At 31.8% G+C, this 18337-nt stretch overlaps 3 protein-coding genes across 9 annotated transcripts in view; 1 reads left to right on the top strand and 2 right to left on the bottom strand.

Annotated features, from left to right (window-relative positions):
* The first annotated feature begins 826 nt into the window (after positions 1–826).
* On the top strand, positions 827–5689 carry LOC123717190 (oocyte zinc finger protein XlCOF6.1-like). 2 transcript variants are annotated; one of them, XM_045673069.1, is made up of 4 exons: positions 827–1078; positions 1689–1797; positions 2270–2333; positions 4290–5689. In XM_045673069.1, exons 1-4 carry the CDS (start codon positions 987–989, stop codon positions 5252–5254), a joined length of 1230 nt encoding a protein of 409 aa, XP_045529025.1. In that variant the 5' UTR covers positions 827–986; the 3' UTR covers positions 5255–5689. The 2 variants fall into 2 exon arrangements, with proteins under 2 accessions (XP_045529025.1, XP_045529024.1); XM_045673068.1 differs by lacking the exon at positions 4290–5689 and adding an exon at positions 2673–3981.
* Positions 5600–7177, bottom strand: LOC123717189 (3,4-dihydroxyphenylacetaldehyde synthase-like). Its single transcript, XM_045673067.1, has one exon. It carries the CDS (start codon positions 7175–7177, stop codon positions 5723–5725), a length of 1455 nt encoding a protein of 484 aa, XP_045529023.1. The 3' UTR covers positions 5600–5722.
* A 2453-nt stretch (positions 7178–9630) lies between these two features.
* LOC123716973 (fasciclin-3) overlaps positions 9631–18337 on the bottom strand; it is an 83991-nt gene continuing 75284 nt past the window's right edge. Inside the window, exons 10-14 of one of the 6 annotated variants that reach the window (XM_045672709.1) lie at positions 17544–17657; positions 11963–12002; positions 11479–11532; positions 10789–10918; positions 9631–10713 (exon numbers count right to left, since the gene is read on the bottom strand). In XM_045672709.1, the coding sequence (XP_045528665.1) occupies positions 10567–10713; positions 10789–10918; positions 11479–11532; positions 11963–12002; positions 17544–17657 (485 nt within the window). In that variant the 3' untranslated portion in view covers positions 9631–10566. Of the gene's footprint in view, positions 10714–10788; positions 10919–11478; positions 11533–11962; positions 12003–12254; positions 15983–17543; positions 17658–18337 lie in introns of those variants that run through there. The other 5 variants (XM_045672710.1, XM_045672711.1, XM_045672712.1 and 2 more) reach the window with 5 other exon arrangements.

Here is an 18337-nt window from a genome sequence, read left to right as displayed (position 1 = left end):
ACCTTATGAATAGATTTTTTATAATTGTAGATATTTTTTTACTGAAAATACCTATTACTTTCAGTGAGGACTTGACTGCATGTTGGTGGTTGCTTGTTTATTTATTTCCTTGCTAGAGTTAAGTAACCTAACATTAGTTTAGTTAATATAATAGTTTGTTTTTAATAATATAATATATATTTCTAAAACGTCAGTTTAGTTATATGTGTACCCTTTAGTTTTTCCCATTACTCATAATATAACATTATGTTTCCGATAATATGCAAGAGATCGACTACACTTATATTGAAGTGTTTTTTTTAAGAACCCTTAAATAAGCCAAGTTAGCGTCGCAATCCCACTACCCCAATTTTATGTAAGTTACTTACTTATAAGCCAGTTGACACCCAGCTTTAAAAAAAAGGGTTATTTAACATATATTTGAACATCTAACCAACCACCGCCACTGAACGTAAACCTAGTTTGAAATTTTTATGTTCTTATATGTGATGTCATATTTACTTATATATTTTAAAAACCTTTTTGTTGTTTTAGGGCTTATATATAAATAAAGCTATTTTCTGAGTGTTAATGTCGCATCCTAAGTTAATCATGAATTATTTTTTGAAGTAAGACCTTTATGTAGTTGAGTTTATTCGTTACCATATATGCAAAAATACTTAATAAATAATAAATTGAATGAAAATGGCCAGACTCATGAAATAAAGCGTTAGATCAGAATCCATACTTTTGTTTTGACGTTCACGGTTCGGTATTTGATACTTGTCAAGTTGACACATGTAACATTTTTGTGAAATGTCAAATTGCAAGATCAAATCATCTAACAAGGAAAATAAAAGTCTGGTACTGTGAATGGCGTCAAGCGTTTATAATTTACATTTATATTCCCGTCGTTTTATTTTGATTGTACAATTTCTTCAATGTGGTATTCCCAATAATAAATGTAGACCTCTAGCAACCTTTTTATTACAAGAATATAAACGAATATGGCTGAAGTTATTACAGTAAAAGTTGAACCGTATTACTATGATGAAAATGCCGAAGAACTAAAGTCTGATCAACAAAACGACCAAAATGAGTGAGTCTTTTTATTATTCTACATCTCTTATAATTTGTAATTGAAAAAAGAACTTCGGGTTTTATATATTTATGTATGTAGGTGTTATCCGTACGTCGAAATTGTCGTATCGATTATAATGAAACTTATGTAGGTTGGGAGTTGGTACGTTTCATCGTTTACAGTTAGAAGTAATTTGATTCGGCTTTTAAGTTACTGAACCGTTCAGTTAAATGTAGTTCAACGCATTAGTGGTAATATTGTTTTTTCTCAATTTATTAAGTTATATTCATTTGTATTATTTACCATGTCCAATATCAAAGCCTAAAGTAGAACAAAATTTTTGGACACTCTGAAAGCAGCACAAGAACTTAAGCAAGTCCAATGATTAAAGTCATTGATTTTCTTTGATCATTACACTGATAAAATCATAATTTTATAATTAATTACTGAGAGCTACCTATCTCTAAACCTAAACTAAATTCTGAATAATATTTTAATGTAATGTAACTGCATCCAGAGATCAAGAGTTCACATTAAGTGGCAGAGCAGAAATAGAAGTAAAGATGTAAGAGTTGGCAGGATTAAACAAAACAAATATGTAACTAATAATTTCATAAATAATTTTCAGTGTCTGCTCAGAAGAGATTAAGACAGAAGAAGATGCCCCACAGATGAATATAGACTTTGTGGATATTAAATCTGAAGTTGACACATCAATTGTTAAAGATGAACCTCAGGTTAGTATATCATATCCATTATGGGCCGACAGTCACTTGAAACAATGTTACCTACAGCATTTGTAAATTTTGTCAGGGTTCACTGCTTTTAATATTAAATTATCGTGAATATTTAAGTATAACTCCAATATAATTTAAAAAAATAGCAGTTGAGGCTAAACCAATCAAGTGCCAGTGCAGACTCTTATTATAAATATTTAGTAACAATGCCAATTATATTAAATGTTATTTTTAGCAAATATTAAAACAAAAATAAAATTCAGTTTCAGAATGAGGTTTCAAAGATTTAAAAAAATTACACTATTAGGGGTATCAAATTTCAACTTTGTTTAATTTTTAATGTTTTTAGTTTATGTTTAATATTTTTTGTGTGTGTAAAAAAGTAAAATACTTGTTATATTTATTCAAAGCACAATAATTGAAAGGCATCTTTAAGCAGCAAGGTTTGTTTCATATAACACTTATCTTTCAGGAGAATGACTTCATATTACCTGACTTAGATGCTCGAGATGGTCCTCCAATGCTTGGTTGTGGTGGTGAGTTACCTAAATATTAATTTAATTTGTAATTCTTAAAATAATTTTCAAGTTTGGTACCCGCTTAACAATCATTCTGCTAGGCAAAAGTATATAAATGATGTTTACTATAAATAAAATCATTAAATATTTTCTTTAAGCTTGTAAAGTCTAGTTTAGTAAGCACATTTTTTAAATTCCGAAATTCTAACCATATTTTACATTAAAATGGTTGGCTATATTAGGATTAAAGCAAATTTCCTTTAGCTTTTGCGTTATCTTCGCTCCTGTTAAGGTAGTTAAGTTATAATGCAATGAGGGTAGTGGCAGAAATATTTTTAGACTTAATTTTCCTTCTAGTGACAGAGGAAGACTTAAACAGAAATGCTGTGAAAGAAGCTAGGAACATTTGCGATTTTTGTCAAAGAGCATTTTTAAAAAAATCTCATTTGCGCATGCATAAAATTTTGCACAGTCATGAAAGGCTTGAATGCCATGTTTGCTATCTCCGTTTCGAAAAAGTTGAAGATTACAACGAGCACCTTCTCTCGCATGATAGGAATTATTCTTGCTTCATCTGTGGAAAGAGATTCAAAAGCCTCTCAAATTTACAGAACCATAAAAAACTTCACACAGATATACCATTTTTTAAATGTGATCACTGCTCCAAAGAATTTACTCATCAAGCGAATTTGTCGCGACACCAAAAATTGGGCATTTGCAAGAATAAACATGATCTCACGTGTCCTGTCTGTAACAAGGTCTTTGAAAAAGCCTTCTTTCTGAAGAGCCATTTAAAGAAGCATACAACAGAAAAACCGTTTCAATGTGATTTGTGTTCTATGTTCTTCAAGCATAAGTCGACATTGGCACGGCATATCCAACTACACAGTGGCGTACGCCCATACTCATGTACCTATTGCAATAAAACCTTCTCGCATAGGGGTTTATTAGAGCCGCATTTGCGAAAACACACCGGCGAAAAGCCATTCCCGTGTCCCAGATGCAGTAAAAAATTCTCGCACAAACATAACATGTTGCGTCATCTAGAAAGGCATGCGAAGGAGAAAAATCTTAAATGTCAATTATGTTTTAAGGTCTTTCCGCGCGAGAGTAGACTGATTTATCACATGCGATCTCATACGAATAGCAAACCGTTTAAGTGCGACGTGTGTAGTAAGAAATTTACACATAAATCCAATGTAATAAGACATTATTCAAGAAAACATCCCAACGAAAAGTATGAGCCAAAGTTCACCGACGCGACAGTCGCTAAACAAGTATGGGAGAAACTTATGCAAAAATTATCGAAAGAGGCGGTTCTATGAAACAACTATGGTTCGTAAATGTGAGAGAAATATGCAATATCCAAAAAAATATTGGTTAATTTTGTTAAATGTTTTATAATTTATTGTATTTTTAATTTTATAAATTTTATAAGTAATTTTGTATTTATTGTTGTTAATATTTTCAATCGTGTTTCGTTTTCGCTCTAATGGCTATAATTGCATTGTGTAACTTCTAAGTAGCAAAGCATTTTTTGAAAAACTCCCAATTCTTGCAGTTATTTTAGCAATATACAAAAGTGATATTAGTTGTTTTAGCTATTAAGTTTTATTTTATATAAATGAATTAATTATATACCAAATGTGGTGAATGAATGGAATAAATGAATAAATTATAGACTTGTAATTTTAATTATTATTACTATAAACATACACTTACTATAGTGTATGTTATGAAAAATGTTGCTTGTATTATTAATCTTGCAACATGTTTCGCACTGTCAAATTTCAAAGAGTCGAATTGTCACAAATCAAAGTCCACGATTATTATTTTATGTTGTTTCGGAATTCGTGTATTTAAACAACCTGCCTTAGTCCTTACAAGCTGCTTTAACTTGCGAGCGAAGCATATACGCAAAAGCTAAGAGATTAATAAAAACAACAAGAAACTTAAATACATTTTTTATTGTAGTTGACGAAGAGTTGAATGCGAACGCCGTGTCTAATGGCAAATATACCTGTGACGCATGTCATAGAGGATTTGACACAACGCAATTTTTGACAGAGCACAAAACAATCCACCAAAAACAGAATCTAGAATGTCATATGTGCTCAGAGAAACTCCCGAATCGGGAAAAGTACTACGCGCATATAAACGAACACGATACGGACGGTAAATTCAAATGCACACAATGCACGTTCGGATGCAAACGAAAATCTGCCTTACTTAAGCACCAAGAAATCCACTTAAGGTCATTTACGTGCGACAATTGTGATAAGAACTTTGTCGATCAACGAAATTTGACGAGACATATTGAAAATAAACGGTGCAAAAAACCGATTATAAAGTGCGAGATGTGTGACAAGGAGTTTGATAAGACCCATTTGTACAAAAGTCATCTACGTAGACATACCACAGAGAAGCCGTTTGAATGTAACATATGTGGAATGGCACTTAAATATAAGTCCGCCTTAGTTCAACACATACTCAGACATAGCGGGAACAAGACCTTCAAATGCGATCAATGCGACAAAACATTTGACAATGCGAGCGCCAAAAAACGTCACCTGTCATGCCACACTGGTGAGAAACCATTCCAGTGCGATATATGTAAAAAGGGGTTCACGTTCAAACACAACATGCAAACACATATGAAACGGCATAGCAAGAAGAAAAACGTCCAATGCATGGTTTGTGATAAAATATTCCCACGAGAAAGTAGATTGATATATCACATGAGATCGCACACCAATAGCAGGCCCTTCGGATGCGATCTGTGCGTGAAAAAGTTCTTCAATAAGCAGAATTTGATTAAGCATTATAAAGATAAGCACCCTAATGCAAGTTATACGATAACAACATCGGATGCTACTGTTGCTAAGTTAGTTTGGCAGAAAATTCAAAAGAAGTTGAAGGAGGGCGGAAAGTTTGAATAGTTATTACTTTCCAATATAAAATGTTACATTTGAATGTATTAAGTATTCAAATTATTATCAACCGAGTTTAATTTGTGGTACGACTTACACAAGCTTGAGAAGGTACAGTTTTGAAGTTTGCCGATTAAGACAGTTTGGCTCCATGCCATTTATGAATGGGTTATAGATAATAAAACCGTAATTATGTAACTATAGTTTATTGTATAAAGACAAAAGTAGGCGTTGATATGAATAAAAATGGGTTTATAAATTATTTCTTTTTCAAAGGCATGTCTATATGCAGATTAATTTGAAAATTGATTTCATTGTTTTATAAATCCTGGCGATGATTATGGTACAGTACATGATCGATGTCTTAATTTTTTTTAAACATTGTTAAGGTGTCCTTGTAAATGTGAAGCGTATCCTAAGTCAATATTAAAATATGATTGTATACTATCTCGTATTCATTTTTGATCATGAAAATCACTATAGCTGCTTAAAAATCTTTAGGGATCTTTCGCCAAATAAGATATCAGCCTCTGCCTTAATCAAATTCCACGTTACTTCTATATCGGATTTATTTGTAAACCGAGAGCCAATAGTAACTCGTATGATCACCTTACTGCCAGAAAAAGCAGAGACCATAAAAATCTTCCTCTTCGCAATTAAATTATCCAACAGTGTTTTCGTCAAATCATCGCCTTCAACCAATCTAATACAAACCAAGCCCATCGATGGCTCAGGGTCCACAACAAATCGTTTATCTGTTCTGACAAGCTGCGCAAAGTACTGTGCCAGGCTCACCTGATTCCTTATATGCTCCCTTAATCCCTTAGCCCCATATATTTTTAAAACCAACCACAGTTTGAGCGCTCGAAAACGCCTTCCCAATGGTAATTGCCAGTGCCTAAAATCCGGTATTTTTATCTCCGAGTTAACATCATCCAAATAGACTCGTTGCACATCAAAAGTATTTATAAAGTCCATGTCATTCTTGACCCAGGTTGGGGAAACGGATATGTTTGTTAATAACCATTTGTGTGCATTGAAGTTGAAGGAATCTCCATAGCTAACTCCGTCCATTAAGTATTTGTACTCAGGGCATATGAATGCTGCACCCGCATATGCGGCGTCTACGTGAAGCCAAATGCTTTCTTCCTGGCAAATTGGTCCTAGTTCCTCCAAAGGATCAAAAGCGCAGGTGGCCGTTGTACCTAATGTGGCTACCACGTAACATGGTATAAGCCCTTTTTCCTTATCTTCTTGTATGGCTTTCTTGAGGGTTTCTCCACGTAATCTTCCGTCAGAATCTGATTTAAGTAACCTCATTTTCATAGATCCAAGAACACCGGACTTTTCAATGGCTGAATTGCATTGATCAGAAGTGTATGCTACCAATTTTAGCTTCGCCTGATCTTCATCGAAATTCGGGTCTTGCTTTAGGCGACGTAAAGTTTTTTCTTTAGCAGCCAATAAACAAAGAAAGACCGCTTCGCTGGCGGAACTGTGGATCACACCACCACCAGTACCTAATGAAGAATTGAGGAATTCCTCAGGTAGCCCGATCATTTTACCCATCCAGTTTAAAGTGACAATTTCTAATTCAGTGATAACAGGTCCCGAAGCCCAGGTTATGCAAATGGTACCGAGGCCATCCGTTAACAAGCTTCCCACGATACTTGGATATGAACTGCCACATGGATAAAACCCGTGAAATTGCGGTGACTGCCAGGCAGCTAAGCCAGGTATTATGGTATCCTTAAAGTCTTTAAAAACCGCTTGCCAATCTTGAGGTTCTTCTGGTGCATTCTCAGGTAGAAGTGATAGAAGATAGCCAGGTTCTACTGATGGTAAGACATCTCTTTCCCTTACCGTATCATTAAATTCAGCAATAAATTCAACGGCAGCTTTGCCAAACTCCTTAAATTGTTGAGAGTCCATTTCACAGAAAATAATGGATTTTTTAGAAATCGAACTTATATTTATTCATATTTACACCTGTGTAAATGATAGCTTTTGCATAAACAATGATATCTGCTACGGAGACATTGTTGAACTTTATATTTTAAAAAATAACCTGCACACTTATAAGAAAAACAAATGCATGTTTATTGTTTATGCTCGATTTTTGCCCATAAATTGGTGAGTGAAACAGACGCACTAATGTAACAGACATTCGAATCAGAGCCTGCTTCCGTGGTGATTTAGTTAATTTATTTATTTAACACATATTATCAAAAAATCATAAATATGAAATTAAAATCTAAAGGATTTATAAAAATAATAGCTAATTCTTTTTAGAATATATAAAGTGAAATATGGTAAATATAGACTTGTGATTTTAATAATTCGACTTGAAACAAAATTTGGCAATGAGGAATTCAAAAAAACAGCAATTTTTTGGTTTGACGCAACATACACTTATTAAGTATATGTAATGAATGTATTACTATAATTAGGTATTATATACGCATATAAACACAGTTTACTAGAACTTATCACCGAAATATAAACAATCTGATAACAATATCTTTAACATGACAATCTGTATGTATTCTGATCCTTCGCACCAGTATAAAATTATTAATTTGAACTTGGTCCTCGGCATGTCATAGCGGTCTACTTATAAAAGATTAGCTCCGTCATAGCATAATGGTCAAGTAATTTATCTCGATAATCAGACTGCATCTACCTAATGTAATGGTTTGCAAACAATTTGTAAAAAAATCTTGGCGATTTAAAGGTGCCGCAGTTATTACCAATTCTCCTCGTCCGTTCAACGCCATTTGGGAACTGGTAGTAAATGTAAATTAAGAGTATAAGTATACATTGAGTTACCTATATGAATGAATGATAATTTGATTTGTAGTATTTATTGTTACCGAACCGTACTGTTAGAACCGAACCAAACGGAGGAAACCCTAATGAACCCGAAAGATGTACGAAACGAACACTGTAAAACTGGACCGGCCTTTTAACGTCGATCTCGGGCTTGAAATTGTGATCGGGCTTAACCAACCTAGACCCTTAGTTGTGGTACAACGTTGATATGGTCCGAAGTTATGCATTGTGGACGCTCGCTGTCTCTAGATATATAATAATAAGTCACTCGCCTATAATGTAGTTTGTTATAGGTAAACAGGTTGAATACGTGTTGGTCATTTATTAGTTACCAAGTTTTATATTTTAAGAAAATTTGAAGCCTAAATAAAATATTGGTGTAATCCAATTTCTTGTCTCAAAATGTGTTAACTGCCGCATGTGTATGAATATATTAATAATGAAAGGTAGTTTGGGATAGGACGAAAAAAATAATCATACGACGCATACAAATTTTAATACATAATAACTATGCTACGCTTATAATTAACATACAAATCGTTAAAATATATTAATATCATTAATAATAGTTTTACATAAAAGCTGCAAATCGTTTACTAAATTCACAAAATTCATCCACAACAGTGTTAAGTAGTAGTAAAAAAACTAATATATTTTTGTCATATTGTAAAATCGTACAAATTTAATGGAAGGTTCCTCCTCCTGTAGTTAACGGAAAATCAACGCCAATAAATTATGGTATCTGGAATATGCATAAATTTAAGTCGTATTGGGGAGAATAAGATAAGCGTAAAATCAGCGTACACACAGATAATCGAAGACGAATGAGTGCATTAGTAAAAACGGTCTATTAAGTGTGATTTAATTTGTGAAATCTACCATAAATCAATGTAATCTTGCAGATCTAAACATTCGTTGCCTTTTGTCATATGTTTACACTGACAATTGACAAGACACCTACAGGGGTCTTTGTCAAGATGTTATTTTCTGACTAAGCTCCCGAGTACTTAAATTGGCGAATCTGTGTGGAATCAAGACTCAATATTCTGGGCCTGTGTGGGTGTGGGGCTTTTGACATGGAAGTTTTCGTTTTAATAATCGATTTTAAAATTAAAATAAATTACCATAGAAATGTAATAGTTACAATTCTAAGCGATGCGATACTTTAAAATTCCACGGCTACCGTACAGCACCGAGTAAGCAATTATAACTAAACTTATAAAATTGGGACGGTTTGTGCGCTAAAAATTAATGTTTTGTACATGTGATTCTTAATACACTGCTACACATCAGACCAAATTAATATAAATTTGAAACTATTTTGCCTAATAGAAGAAATAAAGCAAATTAAGTCAATTCATTAGAGAATTCATAAAAGTCTTTACCGCATATACAAACGCTGTTGATGATTTAAAATTGTTACTCAATGATAGTAAATTTGAACTGACTTTTAGTGATAAATGACAGATCGAGCGAAGATAAAAAAAAATAGGAAACCGATCATCAGATATGAATTAATAATTAATACTAATAACTACATTAAAATCTTAATATCAATCAGATAATATTTAATAATTTGTCAGAATTATAACATTAACTGGATATTTACCTCGTCTCTTAAGTAACTTCTATAATGTATACTTAAAACATAGTGGTAATTTTTTAAAATGAGATTACACATTAGGCGCGTTTCCCACTAAAAGGAAGCGAATTATTTTTAAACTATTGTACAAAAATTATAAAAAAAATACGTTAATATAATTATTAAAAATTGTAAATAATATAAAACATATAACTGCAATTAACTTTCGCTTCATTTTAATGTAAATACATTCTTAATCTTAAACGTAAAACTATTAAAATTATTTCATATAGGATCCATTATTAATATTTTTTATAAACTAATATTCTTCAAATTATATAACCCGGTGGTCTAATTGTCTTTAATATTAATTTTTGCACATAGGTCCTTTTGTTGGTGTGCCTTTTATTTAAAAATATACATAATTTTTTTAATGTATAGGTCTATAAAAAAATATTTGATTCTCCAAATATATATAAAATTAATTTTATTCGTCATTTAAATTGTATTCAATTAAAAGGGCATAATTTCTATAAATAATAATAAGCTATAACGAACATACCATACATAATTATCAAATAAATCGAGAAAAAGTGTAAGTTAGTCTTACTCTTAGTATAAAAATATTTTTCCCATAACAGTGTTGTGATAAAATACGTGTGCAAGTGAGAAAAATTTCAATTAGTATTCTAAATTTCTTTAAGCATCTGCTACAATATATTGAAATGGAACAATTTTATAAGTTAAATGCAAATGGCGTCACGCTAAACTGTACTTTGATTACGTTAAGTTGTGTGCATTTCAATTCAATACAATTTCCTAGCCGTGCGTGAACTGAGCAGATTTTTGTGTACATATTTATAACTGAGAAATATTTTTTGTTATATATCCATGAATGATAGAAACTTTATTCTTTATTTTCTTTAATCTGTGGCGGCTGGTCGGTGTAGACAATCTCTGCATACTCTGTGGATGGTGGCAGCGGCTTTTCAGCATTCTGATCGCCAAGTGCTAGTTCAGCGTAGACTACACTCTTCTTCTCGTCTGCTACATTCTGGAAGAAGATTTTTAATTTAATGTAAAAAAAATACTCGCTATGTCACAGTATGCATATTAAAAAAATAGTTACCTCCGGCTCAACTTCAGTGTTGCCAGTTGCTTGAACACGGTCCCTTCCTTTTGGTAAAACTGCCCTCACTCTGGCACTTAGTTGACTCAGCCGTGATTTCTGCCTGCCAACTGCACTCTCGGTGTCGCTACTGGCACAAAGCAAATTTTTGTATTTATTATAAGATGGATATAGAGTAACAAGTATCGTGAGGTGTGCGACAAATGTACAACCTTTCAAAATGTTCGAGTTTCGATATGATGCAAAAAGTTATTAGCAAAAGCTAAGGAAACAGAGCCTTTAAAATTACTATTATGGTGTAAGCGGGGTCTGTAACTTCCAATACAGTTTTTGTACGGAATTCCGATATAATAAACTTAATTGCCGTAACGCTGATGTTGCAACCTACAAAAAATTTCGGAATTCCACTCGCTATTGGAAATTAGACACTATCAAAATAATGGTGAACAAATTGAATGAAGCTTTATAATATAAAAATTGCTGTTTGAGTTTTCAACATTAGTTATATTTTGACGCCAAATATGATGGCACTGTAACTATATTGAGATTGCAAAAAAGATGTGTTGTAAGGTATTTGATATTATTAGTAAACAGTAACTATGAGTTACGAATTGATTAATATTAGGTTAGTACTAAGCAGGTATTTGTTATTCGTTATGCCATGCACGTGTGGAATTGTAGATTACCTACTTTTTGGAGGGTAGCGGGTTCGCAGCATGTAAAAGCACATCACCAGCCGCCATCCTTACAACAAAATCAGCTATATACAAAGCGAAATAGATATACCCACTACAAAGGTATTTCCGCACTAATGGGTAAGTGAGTTATGTAGTTCGCTTATGTGTACGCTATGTAAACATAGGGTGATATTCGGAGTCGAGACAGATAGCGCTGTAACTCCCGAACGTCAAAAGTATATTAAATATTTGTAGAAGTACTTAGCGCTAAGCCGCGAATCTGAATCTTTCCCACGTGTCCACGACAGAATCAAAAGACAAATTTGAAATAAATTAACCAAAGGAAACTGTTTTCTATAATAGCATATTCATTAGGTAGCATTTTCACTATATTTTCAAAGTTAATGAAAGGTATTATGACAACATGTATGTGGTTTTATATAAGTAAGTATCCCCAAATACATAATTAGTTTGTTAAGTTAAAACAGTGTACTTACGATTCTCCCGAGCTCTTTCCTTGATCGCGACTTTCTTGATCTATAAAAATTATTTATGTTTTAATCGTGACTTTAATTTTAAAAAATTTAGTTAATAATGTTGCTATAAAAAGAAGTACGGATATTGACCAATATGCAGATTAGTTTTTCAATGAAATCTTATGTATTAATAATATAATATCAAATAATAACAGTTCCTTAACAACATCTGTGTCAAGTTTGTTTTTCACGGTGATTCGACAAGGCAATTTTATAACACTAAATAATTGAAATGCCGAAATAAAACAATCAATTCTTATTTAATAAATACTTTAATGGATAACATACTGTTCTATACACGTTAATTCATTAAAATTGATTTAGAAATTGATTTTATAAAAACATTTAAAATTGCAAAGTGTGATGTTCGTATGGCAATACTGGAATTATTACATTTTTTGGTTTTGTAAAATGGCAGTGCTTTTGTAAACGTGTCATAAATAAATTTACAACGGTGACTTAATTTAATAAGATCTTTACAAAACTTAAGTACGCGACTTTACAATGTCAACGAGAACACAGCATAGAGAAAAGACTGAGCCACTTAGGTTATTATTCAAATCTAGAAAGAGAGTGATGATGCGTCTATCTTTGTCTCATTGCTAAGTTTAATAATAATAGTATTATGATTGTCAGAGCTCTTCGGCAAGATTGCGCGTCAAATATAAACTATTTTAGACAGTTTAGCGTCGGAAATACCTACCATTCAACAAAGACAACATTAAGAACACATCTCAGGGAAAATTTATTGAGCTACTATTTTGTTTAGTCTAGTCTTTATGCCATTTTGCGGAGCAGCTGTAAAAATTGTAAAATCGGTAAAATATTTCAAAAATACAAAAAAGCTAACCTTAAAATTAATTTAAGTAGGCTTATATCAATACTATTACATAATATATACAACATATAAAATAATAGTGGAACGAACACATTACCGACCGCGCGATATTGCTGATTATATAATGATAGAGAGAATTAACTATAGGTTAGAATGACACTGCAAAAGGGTCTTCGTAATCTTAAAATATTAAATAAGTAAAAACCTGTCAAAAACCCGCCGTAGTATCTAGCAGTCAGATCCATTTCAAAATTATTGTATTGAAATTCGTTCTTGATATACCCAAGTTTTTATTAATATTTATAAAAAACCAAACCAACAGTATATATAGATTTCTAATGTACGGTCGGTAAAAAATAATGTAGTTAACTGTAATACGTAAATACACGGTATACAACATGATCTATCAACGAAAAGTTGTGCCTGTCAAAGTCTTGTTTTACGCAAGACGTGCGGCGCGAAATTTACTTATTTTTAAATGCCATTTTAAAGATGCCAAATATAAAAGAGGCAAGTGTCATTTTTTAGCCATAATCAACGTTATCAAACAACCTACTATCACAAGATAGTTTGGTTTAGTCCCGTATTATTTAGTTGATTTGATATACAAAATTTATTATTTTAATCATGAATTATAAAATCTATAATAAACTACAGTTCGTTGAGTTCACAACATCAATGAGATTCGTCATACGTTATAGTTTTAAATTTTCTATAATCATAATTTACAAGGCCTATATTTCAAATATGGCCTTGCACTTGTCAAATTGTCAAAATTCATAGATAGCGCTTTGACAGATAACAACAAATATCAAAATGATCTTTTGTAATACATTAATTGATCTCAAAGTGCAAATATAAAAGGCTAAAGACTACTTATTCGTTTTAAGAGATAGATAAGGACAAAACATAAAAATAAAAAGGCTTATAAGCACATGTTAGAGGAATTAAAATATAGGCCTTGTAATTACATTCATGTTAGTAGACATACTTATACATTAAAAACTAACAAACACACATTTTAAAAGACATTAAAATCAATTTAGTACAATTTAAAGAGTTAAAACACTGGCAATTACGTATTTCTTATATTTGACGTCATGCATTTGAAATTTAAATCCGTTCATATTAAAATAAATTTGAGGTTAATACTAATTTTCTGCTACTATTTTATAATAAAGTGTATTAATATTTACTAATTATCAATTATACTATATTGGAAACGCCATTTTGTTTTAAGTGCACACATAAATGAAGTGACGGGTATCACGATTTCAAAATTAAATTTATAACATGACGATATATGAATTCCTACAGTGTTGCCAGTATTAAAAATGCGGAGATTCACCAATTTATTTTTCGAAATACGATGTCTGCCCAGGTTACCCTGTAACCAAAGATATTGTTTAATTTAATAATATTTGTGGGCTAAGCTTTGAACAGTGCAACGTAAGCAAACACACCAGTGCAAATGAAATGAATTTGTTGACTATTGACACGCGCTGGCTAAGTAGGTGATATTTATTTACGTGGACATTTTTCTATCATGTTTTGTATTTTTTAACGAATTTTATGTGTTTGTTAGGTTTTTGATGTATTAAATAGTAAGATATTAAATCAAAATGTCATCCTTACGATCCGTTAGGTTTTGAACATTGAAATAAAAATAAAAACAAAAGTTTGCCATATAGATATCGTATAGGTCGAGACTGAAAGTTTTTTTTGTTTTTTTTATTCGTACATCAAGAATCAATATAATTACAACTTAGGTTTAGGTCAAATTAAAAAAAAAAATAGTTTTGTGTACTGTCAAAGGCAAAAGTGGTTAGTCACGTTTTGGAACTACCGTAATTTTTCTACAAACTTGAGATTTAAAGACAAATTATGTTTACATACATTTTCAAACAAAAAAGCATGGTATTAATATATCATTATTTCGCATAAGAATAAAAGATGTATATCTGTAACACATCATCCAATATCTTATTATCTATGGTTTATTTTAATTGATGTCACTGAGCAATTAAAAGTAAAAATCCACTCTTCAAAGATATAATATTCGTTGTAATCACATTTTCAATTATAGTGTAATAAACTTATAAGACCCAAGAGCGGTGGGCTGGTGTCATTTACAAAGCTTGAGGATATTTCCATTCACGTTATTATTTCTAGGTAATATAAAAATCGTGAAATACACTAAGATATACGAAAGGATTTAAATATTGAGATTAAAGACTCTCTAGAAAAGATTGACTTAAAGTTAAAATAATTACTGTCCTGTCATATTTAACATTATAACCTTAAATGATTCACAAAGTATTGTTAAAAATATGCAGTTAATATTATGTTTAATCTTTATTTAATTTTTTATATAATCCAAGAGATTTAACATACATCTAAAATGTCAATAAAATTAACTTTAAGATAATAATTTCGATATTAAGTAACTATACATGTTTTATCTACTATATAGTCAATTGTCATGACGTTGTAATTTTATAATAATATGAGATTTGACATTGATTATCATGGCATAGATCAGCCCCTATGGCTTGTCACAATACAATAGCCAAGTCATTAATAGCATATTATCAAAAACAAATTTGTTCCATTGTTACAATATAGTTTGGCACATGATATATGAAACAGGTGCTGGATTGATACATAAACGACGTCATTACCAAGACTCGTATATTTTATCAATGGTAATTACTATTAATAAATTCTTATAAACAAAAGATCGTCTAAAATGTTATATTCTGAGGCTACAGGTTGCTATGCTAGGCTATTTTAGATGTTTTAACGTTTTATAAGAGGTAAATCTACTGGGATACAAGTCTGTTTTATTTATTTAAGCTACTATATAAAGTTGTCAAAACGTCAAAGCTAGTTTTAAGATAGTAAATTCAGAAGACATGATAAGTGTCATGGCGTCTAAACGTCCTGTCATTGTGACAGTGACAGCACCGACTTACAAGCTTAGACCGCGGTATCAGGTTTCTTTTCTGGGTGTTTTGTGTCTCCGTTACTGATGAAGTCTCCATGCTCGTGGGTTGGATTCTCCGAGCCCTTGATGTCATCGTGTGGGGGGAGGGGTGCCTCAGAATCAGCCCCGTCCGGTATGTCGGTGCGGTGAGACCGCCCTGCCACATACCAACATAGATAAGCGATCAAGAACGTCAACCCTGTCCCCCTGGTTCTATATCTACCTTGTTTCTACCAAGGAATGAAACCTTTTTTATTCTAAAAAATACACGACTCAAAGCCCTTACAGTCCTGCATGTTTGTAGACATTAAATTGCCTTCGTAATTTAGCAGAGTAATCATCAATTTATATGTAATGAAGTCAACAGAGCGTAAACTATAAGAACTTACTTGTTTTTGATATTGTATAAGGGCTTTGTAAAACCAGTGTTGATATAAAAAAGTCCAACAAATTAAAACGCCACCCAGTAAAGGCTTGAAATTAATTTGAAATGTGCATATTTCGTTAGTAGAATACGTAAACCAGTGATACAATTATTTTTAGATTGAAAACTGTGAAGTTATCGTAGTGTAAGTTATTATTACGAATATGTATTTAAGAAATACATTTGTAAATATCCACCACCAATTTTAGTTTATTGTCAGTAATTAAAAAATGTTAACTTAGTATTTCATAACGCAGCTAAACCAGCTTATTAAAGATGTTCAAAGCCCACAGACTATAATATCTTGTTACTGGTATCTATAGTTCATGCAATTTCATGCTATTAAGAGAAATTTTAAAAATTAGTACAAAAAGAGATTCATGCTAATATTGACATGCCAATTCGTTCTTGATCGCTCTTATTGTAGGTATGCAGCAAAATTTCTTATAATAAAAGGTTCTATACTACGCTGTCGCGATAAATTAAAATTGAAAATACAACAGTTACAATTAATTTGTTGTGCGAGAAATATTTTTAAACTGACAGCATAATATAGAGACTGATAAACTTAAAACGTATCCACATTTAATAATCAAGAGACACTGCCATTTACGCTATACGCTTATATAATAAAAAGCGATAATTTTCGAGCATCATATAATATGTAAAAATAATAATTCTAAGAAAATAATCGCTTAACGTAATGAATTTTGTTGATGATTCCATTTCTCTTTAAAATTACACGATTCAACCGTGTTTTTTGTTCATCGACAAGACTTGACAACTGTCAAAAAGCATGCAGATGGCATACTATAAATCATGCAAATCTTAGTTAATGAATTATGAAATAAATATTGCCTTATGATTTTATATATATATATAGCTTTCGAAAGCGCTTAAATTATTATTGTTAAATTGATTAACGATACACTGCGCGAATTTTTAAATTTTAGTAACGGTTCTTAGGGTAAGATTTAGAGTGGTTATTAGCGTTAAAAATATGAATCTGAAGTGTCAAATCCAGTAAGTTTTTGACACACCGCAATCATGTTTAACACTAAGCTCCGACTCTGAATGTTACCCTTAAAGAATTTAATTAATCAAATTAATCAAAACCAAGCCCGATTTTTTATCACTCAGCAATATTTAAATTATTTATCAATTGATACAATCGAATGTTTTTATACGAAACTAGTGTTACTACTATAAGGTAACTTTTAAAACTATTACAAATAATCTTAAATGTATTGTATCAGTTGAAAATGGAGCTTTCATTAAAAAATCTAAAACTAACCTGCGAAACACCACCGATCAGTAGCCTTGGCGAACACAGTCAATGATACCAGCGTAATGAGAAGCAAAATGGCCACCACGATTCCCGCAATTGCACCAGGACTTAGCTGGACACCTAAAAACATACAAATAAAATTAAACCACCGCAAATACTTTTTAAAAGACAATTATTTATAATAAACGATTTTTGTATTTTTTTTTAAATTAAAATTAAATTGTAAACATATTTGGATTGTAGTCAAAACCTTATTTTCTAATCATGATTCTAATTTTAATGCAAGTCCAGTTCAAAACTTTTTGAAACTATAGTTTATATAGACATAGTTGAATTAGTTTATTAGTTTAGTCTCCTTATCTTTTATTACAGTACTCGATAAATAGATAAAGGAAATAAATTGAGCAGTGTTAGCCTAGTGGCTTCATGCGACTGCGAGTTCGACTCCCATGCCTGAGGTCGTAGGTTCGATCGCCAGCTGTGTACCAATGGATTTTCTTTATAAGTGCGCATTTTACATCCGCTAGAATGGTGATGGAAAACATCGTGAGGAAACCGGCTTGCCATAGACCCAGCGAGACCTTGCGAAGGCGTGCGTCAGGCACAGAAGGATGATCACCTACTTTCCTATTCGATTAACAAATGATCATGAAACAGATACAGAAATCTGAGGCCCAGACCTAAAAAGGTTGTAGTGTCATTGATTTTATTTTTAAATACTTTGCACGTAGCTCTTTGAAAAACATACAAAAATACTTTTAAAATACACATGTCATTTCTCATTTAATAGCATTCGGCAA

The sequence above is a fragment of the Pieris brassicae genome, chromosome 12 (genome assembly GCF_905147105.1).
Source record: "Pieris brassicae chromosome 12, ilPieBrab1.1, whole genome shotgun sequence".
Lineage (NCBI taxonomy): Eukaryota > Metazoa > Arthropoda > Insecta > Lepidoptera > Pieridae > Pieris > Pieris brassicae.
Note: the sequence above shows the minus strand (reverse complement) of the source record. Positions and strands in the feature narration are given on the sequence as shown.

Coding starts and splice junctions, on each gene's coding strand:
- LOC123717190 (XM_045673068.1), top strand. CDS start 987: ATGGCTGAAGTTATTACAGTAAAAGTTGAACCGTATTACTATGATGAA. Junction 1,079..1,688: donor CAACAAAACGACCAAAATGA/GTGAGTCTTTTT, acceptor AATAATTTTCAG/TGTCTGCTCAGAAGAGATTA. Junction 1,798..2,269: donor TTGTTAAAGATGAACCTCAG/GTTAGTATATCA, acceptor CTTATCTTTCAG/GAGAATGACTTCATATTACC.
- LOC123717189 (XM_045673067.1), bottom strand. CDS start 7,177: ATGGACTCTCAACAATTTAAGGAGTTTGGCAAAGCTGCCGTTGAATTT.